The sequence below is a fragment of the Diceros bicornis genome, chromosome 8 (genome assembly GCF_020826845.1).
Source record: "Diceros bicornis minor isolate mBicDic1 chromosome 8, mDicBic1.mat.cur, whole genome shotgun sequence".
Lineage (NCBI taxonomy): Eukaryota > Metazoa > Chordata > Mammalia > Perissodactyla > Rhinocerotidae > Diceros > Diceros bicornis.
Window position 1 is genome coordinate 63,791,759 of NC_080747.1, and position 16,347 is coordinate 63,808,105.

Below are 16,347 nucleotides of genomic sequence, written 5' to 3' on the forward strand. Positions count from 1 at the left end.
GTTGTTAGTGCCCTGGAGTCGCTTCCAACATCTAGCCACCATCTATACTGCAGAGGGAACCTTGCCCCGTCTTTTTGCCCCATCCTCTCCCCTCCTGGGGCTACTGCTATTCATAGAGTTTTCATGGCCAATTTTTTCCAAGTGGGTGGTCAGGTCCTTCTTCCTAGTCTGTCTTAGTCTGGAAGCTTCGCTGAACCCTGTCCACCGTGGGTGACCCTGCTGGTATTTGAAATCCCAGTGGCATAGCTTTCAGTGTCACAGCAACACCCAGCCACCACAGTATGACAACCGACAGACAGTGGTGTGGTTCCCTGACCAGGAAAGGAACCCAGCCTCAGTGTGAAAGCCCTGAATCTTAACCACTAGCACACCAGGGCAAGTAGGGCTTTAATTCTTAGCCTCCTTTGTTCGTTTTGTTGATCCAAATGCCTAGAATGCCCTTCCACCTTATTATCTCTTGGAGTCTTTGGTTCTAACCCTCAGACTAGAGAGCCAATAAGCTTAGGAGAGGGACTTCAAAACTACCTGGGTTCAAAAATCTACTTCTGCCATTTTCTCCCCGTGTGACTTTGCTAAAGTTACCTAATCTCTCTGTGTCTCGGTTTCCTCATTTATAGAATTGGGAATAATAATAGTATCTACCTTATAGGGTTGTAGCAAGATTTAAATTAGCGTATCTCTGTAAAGAATTTAGAACAGGGCCAGGCACAAAGTAAATGCCAGATGAACGCTATGGACTGTTCTTCGTGCTCGGTGTGTGCCATCTGCACCAGGCCGGGAGCTTCTTGGGAGTGGGGACTGTATAATCTCTGAAGCCACAGTGCCTAGAACAAAACAAGCACGGCAATAAATCTGAAGAATTTAACGTAAGTGAAGGAGAAATGAAAAGAGAGAAAATAAGTTTCTATGAGGATGATGGGAGACGAGGCTGGGAAAGTTTCGAGACCCGGGAGGGAGGAGAGCCGGGGGCGCGGGCGTGCAGCACTGGAGCCCAGCGGCCAAGGGGCGCGGCTTCCCTTTCCCCGGCCTCCGGCTGCGATCAGGTGGCGTCAGGAGGCCGGAGGAGGCGCAGGAGGAAGGGGCGCGGTCGCCGGCCAGGCACCGGAGCACCAGCGTCCGGGGCGCGCACCCTCGCTCGGGCCTCTCCCGCACACGCGTTCCCCGCGGCCGCACTCTGGGGTAAGTTCGGCGCGCCTCGCCCACTCCCCGCGAGCGCGGCTCAGTCCCCGGGCGGGGCCGGAATGGCGCCCGCGCCGTACACCAACCCAGCTGTGCCGGTCAGGGCCCGAGGGACCTCAGCGGGCATAGAATCCACGTCCCCCATTTCAGAATCGAGGAAACTGAGGCCCAGGGGAGCTAAAGTGCCGTGCCCTGGAAGAGTCGCCCAGCTATGGTTGGGGGGGGCGGCGCTGGCTGACACCCAGCTCCCCGGGAGCCCCAGACCCTCCACTTTTCATCACAGCTAGCAGCGTAGGGATCCAGCTAGCCATCTCCGCCTCCTCAATCCTAAAGGTCTATGGACAGAAAAAGAGCAGGGAGTCGCAATGGTCCACTGGGTCCCTGGCGTCTCGGGATGGGCTGGCTCCGAGCTCGGTTCCAAGGACTTGGAACCCCACCCATCCTTGTGAGCACGTTCTCCTCCTCACATCGGCAATTAATTTTATTTCACTTAATTTTTTTTAGGCGGTAGAAGAATAGTGAATTTAAATATTGGGCGTTGGGAGTCCGAGAATTTTGCTTTTCCTTGAAAAGACTCACCTTTTTCTTTGATTGCAACAGAGTCCGATTCACTAGACGTGAATCATTCCCCTGGCGTTGAGTCAGCAGGGATCTGAGTACTTGATTGCAAATGATGACCATATGTAGGAAATGGTAGTTCCCACCGTGTCTGGCCGCACGTCCACTTGGGTGAGCAGTGTGGGATAGTCTGCGGAGAGACCGAAGAAAAGACCCCGAGACGGCCAAGGAGACACAGAGGTTTATTGGGAGTTACTTACAGGGAGGTCCAATGGCGGCCGGCTGGACAGCAGCGTGCACCCGCAACCGCGGGCGGGGAGGGGGTTGCTTATATAGGCAGGAGACACAAAGGCTATATGCTTGCCAAGAAGGGCCGTCCCTGGTACAACCAGCATTCCCAGGAACCGTAGTTCACGTGGAGGGGCTGTGTCCCTTTAAGATGTGATGCTCTTTAAGTGAGATAAGGTAAGATCCGGCCTGGCCGGGCCCTGGATTGTTGCAAATCCCGGCAGCCGGGCGTCCTGCCCGGAAGGGAGCCAGAAAGACGCATCGTTGCAATGGGCTTGTGGGCTTTTGCTGAGCAAGTAAGGCCCAGGCCCTACACACCGGATCTAGGAGTTTCTGGAGGCCCCTCTGGCTGCTGCTAAGAAGTTACACCTCTGGAGCTAAATTCTTTCCAGGAATTTGTGTTCTACACAGACAACAAGACTCTGCCCTAAGGGAGAGCTACATTTGCAACTTTTTAAAAATCAACATCATAAAAAACGTAACTCATTAAAACGTTGTTCTATAAAGATATCGCCATTGGCTTTCATGAAGGCAGAAAACTTCAAACTGATGGGAAGGGAAATTCAAAGAGGTAAAGAAAACCAGAACCTCGTTCCCAGAGCCAAGTGGTTGTATAGAGAAATCTGTTGAGAAAAGGGATGCAGGAGGAAGGAAAGGAAAGGAATTAGTCCTTTCAGAAATGGATGTTTCAAGTTCTATCGTTAGGTCATTTGGCCTCCACTGTGGAGTAATTCTTTACTTCTTAAAACTTAAATCAGTAATAATTTACAAATTATACTGGATCAACACATAGTGCACATCAGCTTTGAGGATGTGTGGCCAGGCGCTTGGGTAAGGCAGAAGCCTGGGGGTTAAATTCATACCTTTGGAGTATGGCTGCTTAGATTTGGTAGGCGGACACTCACTCTGTGCGACTGGAACATTATTGTGCCTCTCTGTGCCCTAGCTTCCTCATATGCAAAGTGCAGGTGTTATTAAGGATACTTAGCTCCCTAGATTATTGTGACGCTTATGTTAAATCACTCATTCTATAAGTATTTTTTTTGTACCTTCTATTCTCCAGTGAACAAACATGATAAAAATCTCTAGTCTTGTAGAACTGACCTTCTAGTGTTTTTAATACTACCTGGCACATAATAAGAACTCAAGACACTAGCTGATATTATTATACGTATTATTACATTTAATGCCAGAGACAGACCTCTTCTCTTTTTACAGAGGAGGAAACTGAGGCTCAAAGAAATTGTACCTAGCTTTAAAACGCAAAACCAGAACTAGTGATACCTTGTATCCACTGTGTATATAGAGGGATGTAGTGTTAGACTCTAACTAGAGAGCCGACTGCCCCAGGCTAAGAGAGTCTGAGAAAATCAGGGCTAAATATTTCCAGGGGCTAACAGTGTAATTTCCTGTTGAACTTTGCTCTGGGGCTATCATTGAATTTTTAGAATATTTTGTTCCCAGGGTGGGTGGGAGCAACTTGCATTTCTAAATCAAACCTGGAGATATGCCAGCATGTTTGAATAATATCTGCTTATGGAAAGTGTGCCTAGTTCCCAGTCAGGGCTCCATCAAAGAATTGCACGTTTCACCTCTGGGCCCTACCAAGGACTGGACCATCTTCTTAAAGAAGAAGCGTGTCTGTGTATAACAGGCTGCAGGCTTGGAGCCTTGTAAAATGTAAGCGGAGGTTTCACAGTCAAACGCAAGGAATCAAATTGAAGCCAGCTAAAATTTCTGTTAAGGAGTGGGGACAATTTCCTGTGTTTTGTTGTTTGTTCCCTATGATGGTAGTCTGTTCTGGTTAAAAGAAGTCAGCAATCAGCATAGTTCTACTGGATTTTCAATGAGTCAAAAATTGGCTTTCCGGGAAACGTATTTGTAAGCCCCTTACCTACTGAGACCTTTTTCTTTCTTGTTTTGAGCCCGTCACAAGTCCAGCACAGTCCCTTGTATATTGCAGGTGCTCAGCAAATATTGTTTAGCAAACGGGGTACTAGAGGTTAGAAACACATCCTCTTCCTAGGACAGTTTCTCTTTGAATGTTGACTTCTGTTTTCTAGATGAAAGATTAAGGGTTGGTCTGAGATTGTTGTGTTCTGAATCACAGATATTACCGTTTGGTAATTTCTTCTTTTAGTAGGTTAGTGTGATCTCAAGTCAAGGCAAAGGTGGAACACCATGGCATCTCTCTGGGTAAGTAAAAACCAAGCCTTCATACACAAGAACGTATCTGAGTCAAATCAAAATACAGAAAATCAAAATGGCAAGAAAAAATTTTTCAAAATTGATAAAAAGGTCCATCAGAAAACATTAACATGCCAAAAAAGCTAGAGGATGTCTAAAAATAATAAAAAATAAAAATGGAAAGGTACATGGTTAAAATAATTTGTGATGACACCAAAGCATAGAGGGCAGTAACAGAGAATAAATTTTACTATATGATTTGGGAATTTTTTATAGGATGAAGATGACATTTACTATCAGAGAAGAAAAGATGGCTTATTCAACAAATAATGTTAGGAAAACTTCTAGCCGTTTGGGAAAAAATTAAATCTGTATTCCTTCTCCCTTCTCACATTAAAATAAATTTCAGATGCATAAAATGCTGAAAGGAAAGAGATGGAATATGGGTGAATTTTAAAAATAATCTTGGGATGGGGAAGATGCTTACAACCATGACACAAACCAAAAGCCTAAAAGAAGAATATTGATCTACTTAACTACATATAAATTTATAATTCATGACAGCAAACAATACTATTAGTAGAGTCAGAAGACAACCCACAGGGGAAAATATTTACAGCACATCAGACAAAAGGCCATTCCTTAACATACAAATAACTTGAATAAGAGAAATGAACTTGATGGAAAAATTTGCAAGGGACATGAATAGGACATGAGAAGAATTATAAATGTTCAATAAACTTATGAAAAGATGCCGCACCTCACTGAGAATTAAAGAAATGTAATTAACACAATGAGAAACCATTTTCTACTTAAGAAATTGATAAAGATGAAAAAAATGTAGTAAGACCAGTTTTGCAGAGGATGTGTGTCAGACAGATGCTGTCATCCTCTGTTCATGGGAGAATAAACCTGGCACACTTTTGGATGGTATTTTGGCAATATCTATCAATGTTTAAATGCCCACCCCCTTATACCCACTAATTCTACTTCTGGGTATTTAGCATACAGATATACTTGCATAAAAATATGGGCCTAAGGACATTCATTTGTATTAGTGAAAATATGCAGACTGCATAAAGGCCATCCGTGGGGTATAAAATTAATAAATAACCCATTTGTAACATAATCATTTTTATGTGATCATTAAAAAGAAAGAAGCTAGGGGCTGGCTCGATGGTGTAGTGGTTCAGTTGGCGCCATCCGCTTTGGCGGCCCGGGGTTTGAGGGTTCTGATCCTGAGTGGGGACCTATGCACCGCTTGTCAAGCCATGCTGTGGCAGGCATCCCACATATGAAATAGATGAAGATGGGCACAGATGTTAGCTCAGAGCTAATCTTCCTGCCTCCCCAAAAAAAGAATGAGGATAAAGTGGATCAGCTCTATATATACTGACATAAGAAAATGTCCAAAGATATATTAATCAATGAAACACTCAGGATACGGAATCATGTATACAGAGTGAGTCTGTTTAAAAAAAGAAACATATATATACGTAAAGACTGTGCTCTGATTTTTTTTTAACGAGGAACATATATTATATTGTATAAGTAAGGGCCAGGGAGGTGTAAAGAACAGCTTGTATGGAGATGTGACCAGCCCTTGGTATGGGTGGTGTCGGTAGGAGGTGGCTGTTTGCAAGGCTTTGGCCCCAAATTATTCCCTTACCGCTGGCCAGGAGGCTCTTCTCCCCTCTTTCCAGGTCTGAAATTCCTGCTGCCGTTATGGACGTCTAGTAGTCAGATGAAAAAAAGCATCTCTCCAAAATGCTGGTGTTAAAAAAAAAATTAGTCTCCCTCTCGCCGTTGTCCATTAGTATATTGACATGGAGTTAGTTGGTCAGGCTTACATTCCTGAAGCACTGGGAGAGAGCCAAGTGAGTGTGAGAGGGTGTGTTAGTTTCCTATTGCCACCATAACCAATTACCACCAATTCAGCAGCTTAAAACAACACCCATTTATTAGCTCACAGTTCTATGTGTTAGAAGCCTGAAATGGGTCTCACGCCACTAAAATCAAGGAGTTGGCTGTGTTCCTTTCTGGAGACTTTGAGAAAAATCCACCTCTGAGCATATTTAGGTTGTTGGCAAAATTTGGTTCCTTGTGTTTGTGAGACTGAGTTCCTGGCTGGCTGTCAGCGGGGACTGTGCTTGTCTCCTAGAGGCCTCTGCCAGTCCTTGTGCGTGGCCGCTCACATCTCAAACCAGCAACAGTGCATCGTATCCTCCTCACGTTTGCTGTGTCTCTGGCTTTCCCTTCTGGGGCAGCTCTCTTCTGCCATCCTCTTCTTCCTTCGGCTGGAGACAGTGCTCTGCTTTTAAGTATGTACATGATTAGATTGGGCCCACCTAGATAATTCAAGATAATTTCCCTTATTTTAAGATCTGGAATTACATCTGCAAAGTCCCTTTTGTCATGTACCATAACACATTCACAGGGTCCAAGGGTTATCTATGGACGTTTACTTGGGAGCCATTGTTCTGGCTCGGAGTATGGCGCCATCAGGGGACCGTGGCTTTCGGCATTGGGCAGCAGGAAAGAAAGGACGGAAGCAGACCAGAAAGGGGAAGCTGTACTTGAGGGGAGGAGAGGCCTCGAGTGGAGAAAGACGCCCTAGCCAGAGAGGGGCTCCAACTGCCTCGTTCTTTCTTTTTTCTTTTCCTCCTCTTCTCAAATTAAAGAACTAACATGTAGGCATGAGATCTCTGAGTGCAAATATTAAACACAACTCAGAACTACTATGGAAAACAGTATGGCAGTTCCTCAAAAAATTAAGAATAGAGCTACCATATGATCCAGCTATTCCAGTGCTGGGTAAATACTCAAAAGAATTGAAAGCAGGATCTCGAAGAGATATTTGCACACCTGTGTTCATAGCAGTATTATTCACAATAGCCAAGACGTGGAAGGAACCCACATGTCCATCTGCAGACAAATGGATAAACAAAATGTGGTCTCTATACACAATGGAATATTATTCAACCTTAAAAAGGAAGGAAATTCTGACATATATTACAACAAAGATGAACCTTAAGGACATTATGCTAAGTGAAATAAGCCAGTCATAAAAAGACAAAATACTATGTGATTCCATTTATATGAGGTATCTAAAGTAGTCAAGTTCATAGAGACAGAAAGTAGAATTGCATTTGCCAGGGGCAAAAAAAAGGGAGGGGAGAAAAGGAGATTTGTTGCTTAATATATAGAGTTTCAGTTCTGCAGGACGAAAAAGTTCTGCAGATCTGTTGCACAACAATGTGGATATTCTCACCACTACTTAACTGTACACTTAAAAATGGTTAATGTGGTAAATTTTGTGTTACGCCTTTTTTACCATGATTAAAAAAACCCTCAGATTTGTGTGAATATTCTTATCACTAAGTTTTATCTGTTTTCTTTTTCCCTCTTATGCACAAAAGCACCTACACACCCAAACACAAATGAGCAATCAAATCCATGCTTTTCTACAAAACGGTACATCAGTTTGTGGTTGCCAGTGTGTGGTGAGTTTACTGAGTGATAAGAGAGAAGACTTGAGTTGCAGTTTCAGTACATTACCCTTGAAGATGAGAGAAAAGCTGGTTTCCTAGGTCGGTATGTTCTAGGGAGGAAGGAGTGTTGCAACCTCGCTACAGTGCATTGCTATTTCTTTTGTTTGGACATTTTGAATATTTCTGTTCAGGCAGGTGTTCTGTACTTACCCCCAGGAAAAGGGCCTGATATCTTATCAGTTTGTACTCTTTGGACTCAGGGTCCCTTGTCGTATGTTGCCTTTCAGGTCCATAGCAAGCTCTCAGGCAACCCACAAATCAGGATGTCTTGGAACATGACTTTTTATTGAGGTACCAATGCAGTATTTTTCTGTAGTGCCTTCTACAATGCTGGCTTTCTCATGCAGATATTCTGAGCTCTTTCCTCCTTGGTCAACTCCTAACTTACTTTTACAGAATAATAATAAATGCAATTACTATTTGTTTGAACCCTCAAATTAGTATTTTTATTATGCTACTAAAATTTTTCTAAATTAACTCATAATCATTGTAATCATCAGGAACTGTTATAACATCCTGACTTGCTGTACATTCTCCCTTCCCCACTCCAAACTCTAATTTGCAAAATGAGGAAGGGGAACATAAAGCCACTCTGGAACCAAGGGATAAAAGAAGTTTCACAAAAATATAACTTCACATAAATAGGATGTCTACTAACTTTGTCTTGAAGGGGTTCATCCAAAGGCTAGTTGAACAATGAAAGCAGCAAGTACCTTAGTGCAGGGGGCTCTGGTGGGAACAGAATGAAGACAGGCTAGCCGCAATGCCAGCGCTCCTTTTCGTGACTCTCTAATTGGTTAAAAAGCAGGCTCTTGAATATGACCTTGAGCTAAGTACTTAGTCTCTTGCTACCTCAGTTACCTCATCTGTAAAATGGGTATAATAATAGTACATACATCATTAGTGCTTGTAAGCATTAAACCACTTCATGTAAAAAGCATGTAGCTAGCACTCGGTAAATGTTAGTTGTAATCATTATCATTTCAGTATATTAATTTTTTTCTAAAAATATATTCCTTGCTAATTAATATCCCTGCAACTGTTTTAGTAAAGGACCTTCTGCCTGTTTCCTGGGCCTGATTTTATTATAAATCAACAGCATCCCCTTCCCATTGGAATGATTTTCTCTGAGCCATCTGAAACAGATGGATTTCCCCCTAATTGATTCTATCTGACCACTCCTATTTTCAATATTTTCCTGAATATATATGTATATGACTTTATTTTTTTAGAGAAATTTTAGGTTCACAGCAAAATTGAGGGGAAGGTAGAGGGATTTCCCACATAGCCCCTGACCCCACACATGCACAGCCTCCCCAGTTATCAACATCCCCCGCCAGAGTGGTACATTTGTTGCAATGATGAATCTATATGGACACATCATTACCATCCCAAGTCCACAGTTTACATTACAGTTCACTCTGGGTGTTGTACAGTCTATGGGTTGGGATATTTATATATATTTAAAAACATGTAATCTCTGTTCCCACTCCAAGTGAGTATACTGCAATGTAATTCTCCACAGGTTTAAGGGCTCAGCCCTCACTTCGGACACCAGCTGCAAGTCTCAGAGCCATCTGCTCTTCTGACCAATGGGCTATAAATTTAAGGGTTTCTGTGACCCTCTCAGGTGCAGTAATTCTCTAGAACAACCTGCAGAATTCACTGAAAGTGCTGTATTTATGATTACAGTTTTGTTATAAAGCCTACACATAGAGAAAGGTCTGGAAGGGCCCTGGACACAGAACTTCCATGCCCTCTCTCCTCATGGAGTCAGGGTGTGTCACCCTCCCTGCACATCAGTGTGTTGGGCAGCCAGGGAGCTCCTCCGAGCCTCAGTGTCCAGAGCTTTTACTGGGGTTTCGTTATACAGGTGTGATTGATTACATCACTGGCCACATGACTGAACTCAATCTCCAGGCCCCTTCCCCTCCCAAAGTGCCAACCCTCTATCATGTTGCTGTTCTTCTTAGTCATCATTCCTGATCCTGCAGCTAACTAGGGCGCACCATGAGTCACCTCATTAGCATAATAAAGACACTGCTATCACTCAGGAAATTCCAGCAGTTTTTGAAGCTCTGTGCCTGGAACCCAGGACAAAGACCAGATATATTCTTTATTATACCACACATATATAACTCACATCAAGGCTGTATAGTTTCTAAAACATCATATTCCTTTATTTGTTTACCAAAATGATATCACCACTATGGCACTGGTTATTTTATGCCGATCAGAAGCTCTGATTAGAAGTTACATCTTTAATAATAAGTATCACTGGGGAAAATGAGTTAATGTTTTGTAACAAATATAGGTTGGCAGGCAGAATCACTCAAAAAGTGGGGTCCATGGAGAAGAAATAATAAAAAGGATTCTTGATAGTGGAAAGGTTGGGGAAGGGCTTATCTAGGGTGGAAAATTGCTCATAGGAAAAACTAATCCAAGATAATGTGTTCATGGTGAGAATTAGAGAGCACAGCTTCCCTTCTCCGCCTGACCCTTCCTCTCTTTCCTGGGCACAAGATTGGTGCGGTTTGACACATGAGGACACAACATTCCCATTTATGCTGTATAACCCAGAGAAGTGACACCAGTGGTAGGGCTCTGGGGGAAAAGTGCAATGTGCCTGTATGTGGGAGTGAATTAGGGAAAGATAATGCCTTTCAAATGCTGTCCCATGGATGACACTGGCCTGGAGCATTTGAATGCTCTTGATCCTGGGTACAGGAGTTTGTGAGAGCTGTGTCCAGGTTCGTATTTCTTGTTTGGTGAGGACATCCCATTAGACCTTTCTTTCCTGGTGTGTTTGTGCTTCCTGACTGTGCAAATTTAAAATGCATGTGGGGAGAATACCTGTGTTACAAGCATGTGGATGTGCTGACTCCTACTCTGCTCTCCCTCCAGTCTGCCGCATCTCAGGGCTGGAAGGTCTGGCTTTATAACTATTTTCATTGAAATGGAGTTTTCACATCCCAAGCAGAACAGGCATCATGCCTAATGAGATACTCCTCAACATGATTGCAACTTCCTGTCTGGTGTGTGTTTTCGACCATGTTCCCTGAAGCTTCTTTAGGTAAATATTGGCACTCAGACAGTTATGCAAGTGGTCCTCTGCAGGAAGTTACTGAAAAACTGGTTAGACCTGGATTTCAAAGCAAAACGTTAGAGCTTTGTTTCAGGACAAAGCCTGGAAAGAAATACTGTGTCGTCTGAGTGAGAAGAGAATGACTTCCTGGGAATGAATGGCATGAACATTACAGAGCTGTTCTTTGCCACTCCCTGACTCAAGGTTAACCACGAAGGAGGCAAGGTCCCTCTTTCATAATTAATTATAATAAAAAAGTGTAGTTTGCCAGTCTAATGAGTAGCCATTGAAGAAGCCTGGTAAATCAGACGCAAAGAGGAAGAGAAAAAGTTTTAGAGCAAGAGCAAGGAATGTAAAAGGGAGAATATATGATTTGATTCTCTTGAAAGTGTATTTTTTGGTAGATGCAAAGCAGTTAGAAAAAATAAGTATTCTAGAGTACTGAGCAGCAAGATTAATACAGAGATCTCACATGAATTAAAAAAGAATAAGTCAAAAGGGCAGAAAATTCTCAAGTCTGCTCCTTACTCCATTATCAGATCTTTGCTCCTTTCATTTTCAACTATTTGTGTTTGATTAAATACCTCACCTAGGTTCTGGAGGCATGTTGAACTAAGAGTAGTGACAGCCCCATGTGAACAGGATTTACAAAAGGTGAAGAACGCATTTGTCAAGTTTTTGAGATATGGTGTAGAGCTCTGAAAAGTCTGGTAGTGGCATTTGAGAATTATCAAAGAATGCAAGACCCAGAACAAGAAAGCATTTTTATCCACTTTTTCAACAAGTATTTACTAAACATCCATTATGTGCCAGACACTGTTTTAGGCTCTGGGGATACAGCAGAGAAAGGGAAACAAAAAAGCATGGAGCTTACATGCCTCTGATTTTATTGGGGAAGACAGCTAGTAAACAAAGAAATAAATGTATCATATATAAAGCTAGTTTTAAGTACTCTGGAGAAAAACAGAGGTGGATAATGAGACTGATGGGCAGTGTTATTTTCTGCTCAGATATGTGAGCAGAAGTCAACCTGGAGGGAGGTTGTGAGCTGGGAGAAGAGCTTGGGGAAGAGTATCCAGGCAGAAGATACAGCAGACATAAAGTTCTGAGGCAGATGGGCTATGTGTATTTGAAGAGCAATGAGAAGACTACCATGAAATGATAGGAGGGGGACAAGGAGATTGATGGAGGCATTACGATTCTCTTTTTTGTTACTTCAGGATCCTCCAAGGGCCACAAAGAATCCTGATAGTCCCAATAGCCTTTGCATGAACTGTTGGAGGAGTTTCCATCATCTAGGTTTACTTTACATCAGGAAGCATTCTTAAATCTGCAGCAACTTATTGTTAGGATTGTCACTTCCCAAACATACTCATAGAAAACCCATAAAACAACGCATTTTGCTGTCATGTCACATGAGCATTAATGACTTTGGCCATCGATGGAAGAAATATTCTTCCTAGAATGTTACAAACAGTAAATGTCCCTGATCTTGGTCCCTCATGGGTGGATTTCCATTCCCATATAAGTGAAGTGGGAGGAGAGTAGGTGTCACCACCGCAGTCCCAACATCCTGCCAAAGCAGCTGCCATTCTCCAGCCAAGGACCCATTTAAGAAGATGTGGATGATGCCAGATTCCCTATTCAGTGAGGAAGTTCCCTATATCTTCCACAGTTAGAGTGCAGGTCCCTGAGAAGGAAGTGTCTCTCCCGGAAGATGAAGTTAGATATGCACAGAGCTGAGGCTGTGGCCAGAATAGCCACATTAGTCTTCAACTCTTTGTGGTCCTTAGCCAAGAGGAGAATTTGGTCAAGAACTCTTAGCTAGGTGAAGTTAAACCTGACTTTGATTGTGGAACAAAAATGTAATCCTCAGATATTGGTGCTAAATGACTCAAAAGAAGATGAATATAAATGATTTATAATCTGCTTCAAACAAATAATGAAAGTTATTCTGAGAAAGAAGTTTGTGTTGATAAAGACTTTCTGAGGGCCCAATGTTTCAGGCTCTGTCCAGATAGCTGGGTTCACTGCCTTTGTTGGAGAAACCCTGAGTCCTTGGATAGACAGGAAGGAAGATATAATAAAATCACCAGAAACATCCCTGGTGCACCAGGCATCCACCTGGGCTTCTGGAACCAGCTTTGAAAGACTGGAATAGCCCGCGGTGCTGAAAGTGGTCACTGAAATATTCCTAACATCTCCCAAATCTCCCAGGATACAGTGGTCACTTTGATTTCGGGACTATTGATATTCGAAGGAATCAACTTCATCAGGCAGCCAATTGTCTAGTGGAGACATTGGAGTCATTCCACACCTTGGGACGTCACTGTCTTGCTTCCACCTACTGCCAGCAAACTCATTCACAGTTATTTATTAGGCCCCTGTCTGGAGACTAAGCCCTGGACTAGGAGCTGGATATACTGTAGTGAGTAAAACAAAAGGTCTTTGCCCTCTGGAACTTTGTTTTGGAGGAGGTGGAGACACAGGTATAAACGAGAGATATTACCGAATGTCGAGTGCCCTGAAGGGTAAAGGTTGCTGAGATGGAGACTAATCGGAGAGGACCCACTTGGGTCAAGTGGCCAGGCAGGCCTGTCAGAGAAGATGGCCTTTAAGCAGAGGACTGAAGGTGGAAAACATTCCAGATGGAGAGAACAGCATGAACAAAGGCATGAAGACGAGAAAGAATTCAACATATGTCAGCCAGCCTCAGAGAACTGAAGTGTGGTGGGCAAAGGGGAGAGTGACTCCAGGTGAGGGTGGCAAGGGAGGTTGGGCCAAACCATGCAGGGCCATGGGGACCAATGCAAGGAGTTTGGACCTTGTTCACTGTCCAATGGGAGGTCAGAGAAGGGTGTTCAGTAGGGAAATGCCTTGACCTGACTTAGATCTTTCACAGATCCCTTGGCTGCTCTGTGGGAAATAGTTGGAGGTGGACAACAGAGGGAAGTGGGAGGGGAGACTACTGCATGTGTCCATGTCCAGGGGAGCAATGATGGTGACTTGGACAACAACTGGGGCAGAGAAGATGGGGAGGAGAAGTGCATGAGATTATATTTTTGAGATAATCTCAACAGGTTTTGCTGATGGATTGGATTTGGAGGGAAAGAGAGGTGAAGGAATCGAAGGAGGCTCCCGGGTTTCTGGTGGTTGGTGGTTAGAGGGAGGGGGCAGATTGAGAAGAGCAAATTGGGGACAAGCGCAGAGACTGGAGTTGGATTGCGTGGATTCGAATCCTGGCTGTGCCACAGACAAGCTGTGTGACCTTGGGCAAGTCTCTTACCTCTCTGTGCCTCAGTCTTCTCCCCTGTAAAATGGGGATCATTATGTACCAACCTCATAGGGTGGCTCTGAGGATTAAATGAGCAGATACATGTAAAACACAAGTAGGCACCATGTAAGTGTTACATGGGGGAAGAAATCAGCTTGGGAGGAAATAATGAGTTGATATGTGAGATATGAAAACAGACACATCAAGTAGACATTGAATATACAAGACCAGTGTTCAAAATATAGAAGTCTAGGCTGGAGATATAAGTGTGGGAGTTGTCTGCATACAGCAGGGGCAGTGGAGGAAATAACCCACAGCGGGATTAGAAGGAAAGAAAAGAGACAGAGACTTTCTATTTGAGAAGTACCTACTCTGTAGAGGTCAGGCAAAGGGGAGGAGCCAACAAGGGAGGATAAATGTAAGCTGGAGTGGCAGGAAGAATGCCCCGGGGGTGAGGCCCAGGAGCCAAAAGAAGGCAGGGGTACGGCTGGGTTAGCCATGAGTAACTCATGGTTCTGAGGAATCAGGGTTCCTCCTTATCATAATCTGTGTTTCATGAAAACCACAACACCAATTGTTTGTTTGTCCCTATCTTCCCCAATTTCTGAATCACGTTCATCTTTCTACTCCAGCCCAATACCCTTCTCTGTTATCACATTCCAAAGCTCTTGCTTTGACACTCCCTTGATGAAATCACTGTATTTAGAAAAGAAAAACTGGCCAGTACAAATCTTTTCTCATTTGAGTGAGCACAAGAAGAAATGCAAACATCTCATTTGGACCTCTTGGTCGCATTGCAAACAAAGCCATTGTGTCAGCCTCGCTTCAGTCAGGCGTCCGTGAGGCACCAATGCCTACTTTCCCCATCCTCTGCTTCTCTTTGCTGCCCCTGGGCTGGAGAGAGCCTGCAGGGGTGATGGGGAGCCTTCTGTTTGTCTAGTGATTACTGCCAGCCTGTGGGAGGAGACAAGGCCCCTAGTATTTGCCCTGCAGGACCAGAGTGGTCACTAATCCTTTTCTCTGGCATCTTACCTGCTGTATTGGATTCTTGGGGCTGCTGTAACAAAGTACCACAAACTTGGTGGTTTAAAACGAGATAAATTTATTCTCTCACCATTCTGGAGGCTAGAAGGCCAAAATCAAGGTGTTGACAGGGCCATTCTCCCCAGAAACCTGGAGGGGACTCTTTCTTCGCCTCTAGTGGTTGACTGGCAACCTTTGGTGCTCCTTGGCTCGCAGCTGCACAACTCCAAGCTCTGCCTTCATAATCACATCTCTTTCTCTCTGTAAGTCTCTGGGTTCACACGGCTGTCTTCTAAGGACGCCAGTGATATTGGATTAGGGGCCCACCCTACTCCGGTATGACCTCATCTTAAGTAATTAGACATGCAATAACCTTATATCCAAATAGGGTCACATTCTGAAGTACTGTGAGTTAGGACTTCAACATATCTTTTTTTGGGGGGGACACAGTTCAACCCATAACACCCGCCTCTTTTGACCATATTTCCTTTCAGGGCCTTTTACAGTAAACTTTCTTTGGTTTTGAAAACCACCTTTTACTTGAAAAATTGAGCTAGAAGTCTTACATTTTCCAAAGTTTTGATTGCTTTTATTTTTTTTAGTCTATTCCGTTTTTCCTTTTATCATAAACCTTCATGACCCAGCAGCCTCTTTTGACATTGAGCAGAGAGCGATCATTTCTCTCTGGCTCTTTGAGAGTTCCTGAGTCCTGGAGGTTTATATGAGGCTTTGATTTGAAAGCTTAATTTTTGGATACGGCCTTCACGGGGCTTTATGAAGTGATGAGTGATTTGGCTTTGCCTCACCTTCCAAATGTATCTGCAGCAGCTGCTATTCTTGCTCTGGAACATTTGGCTTTAAATATGTTTCTTGTCAACAGGATTGGCACGTTGTGTTTTTCTCTTTCATTCATTCTTCTGAACATAAATGTTTAACTTCTTGCAAGCCCAGTGAGCTTTGCATGAAGAAGGAGGTACGACTGGCTTTTGTGAGTCAAGGACAGACTGGCCTCTCTCAGGGGTAGTAGCAGACAGCTCCCCAGGCCCCGCTTGGCCACACCAATGGCTTTAGGGCCTCCCATGCCATGACCGACCACCAAAGGATAATTTTACAAGATCAGGGAAAATTATATTGACACGAAGAAGGTGAATCAAGTGAGAGGCAGCCTAGCCTAGTAATTAGGAGCAAAGACTGGTGAGACT

General features: G+C 43.7%; 1 protein-coding gene across 2 annotated transcripts in view; it reads left to right on the forward strand.

Moving 5' to 3' along the window:
• Window positions 1-1,092: 1,092 nt before the first annotated feature.
• ANXA3 (annexin A3) overlaps window positions 1,093-16,347 on the forward strand; it is a 59,657-nt gene continuing 44,402 nt past the window's right edge. Inside the window, exons 1-2 of one of the 2 annotated variants that reach the window (XM_058547338.1) lie at window positions 1,093-1,179; window positions 4,166-4,221. In XM_058547338.1, coding sequence (XP_058403321.1) covers window positions 4,207-4,221 — 15 coding nt within the window. In that variant the 5' untranslated portion in view covers window positions 1,093-1,179; window positions 4,166-4,206. The remainder of the gene's footprint in view (window positions 1,180-4,165; window positions 4,222-16,347) is intronic. The other variant, XM_058547339.1, reaches the window with a different exon arrangement.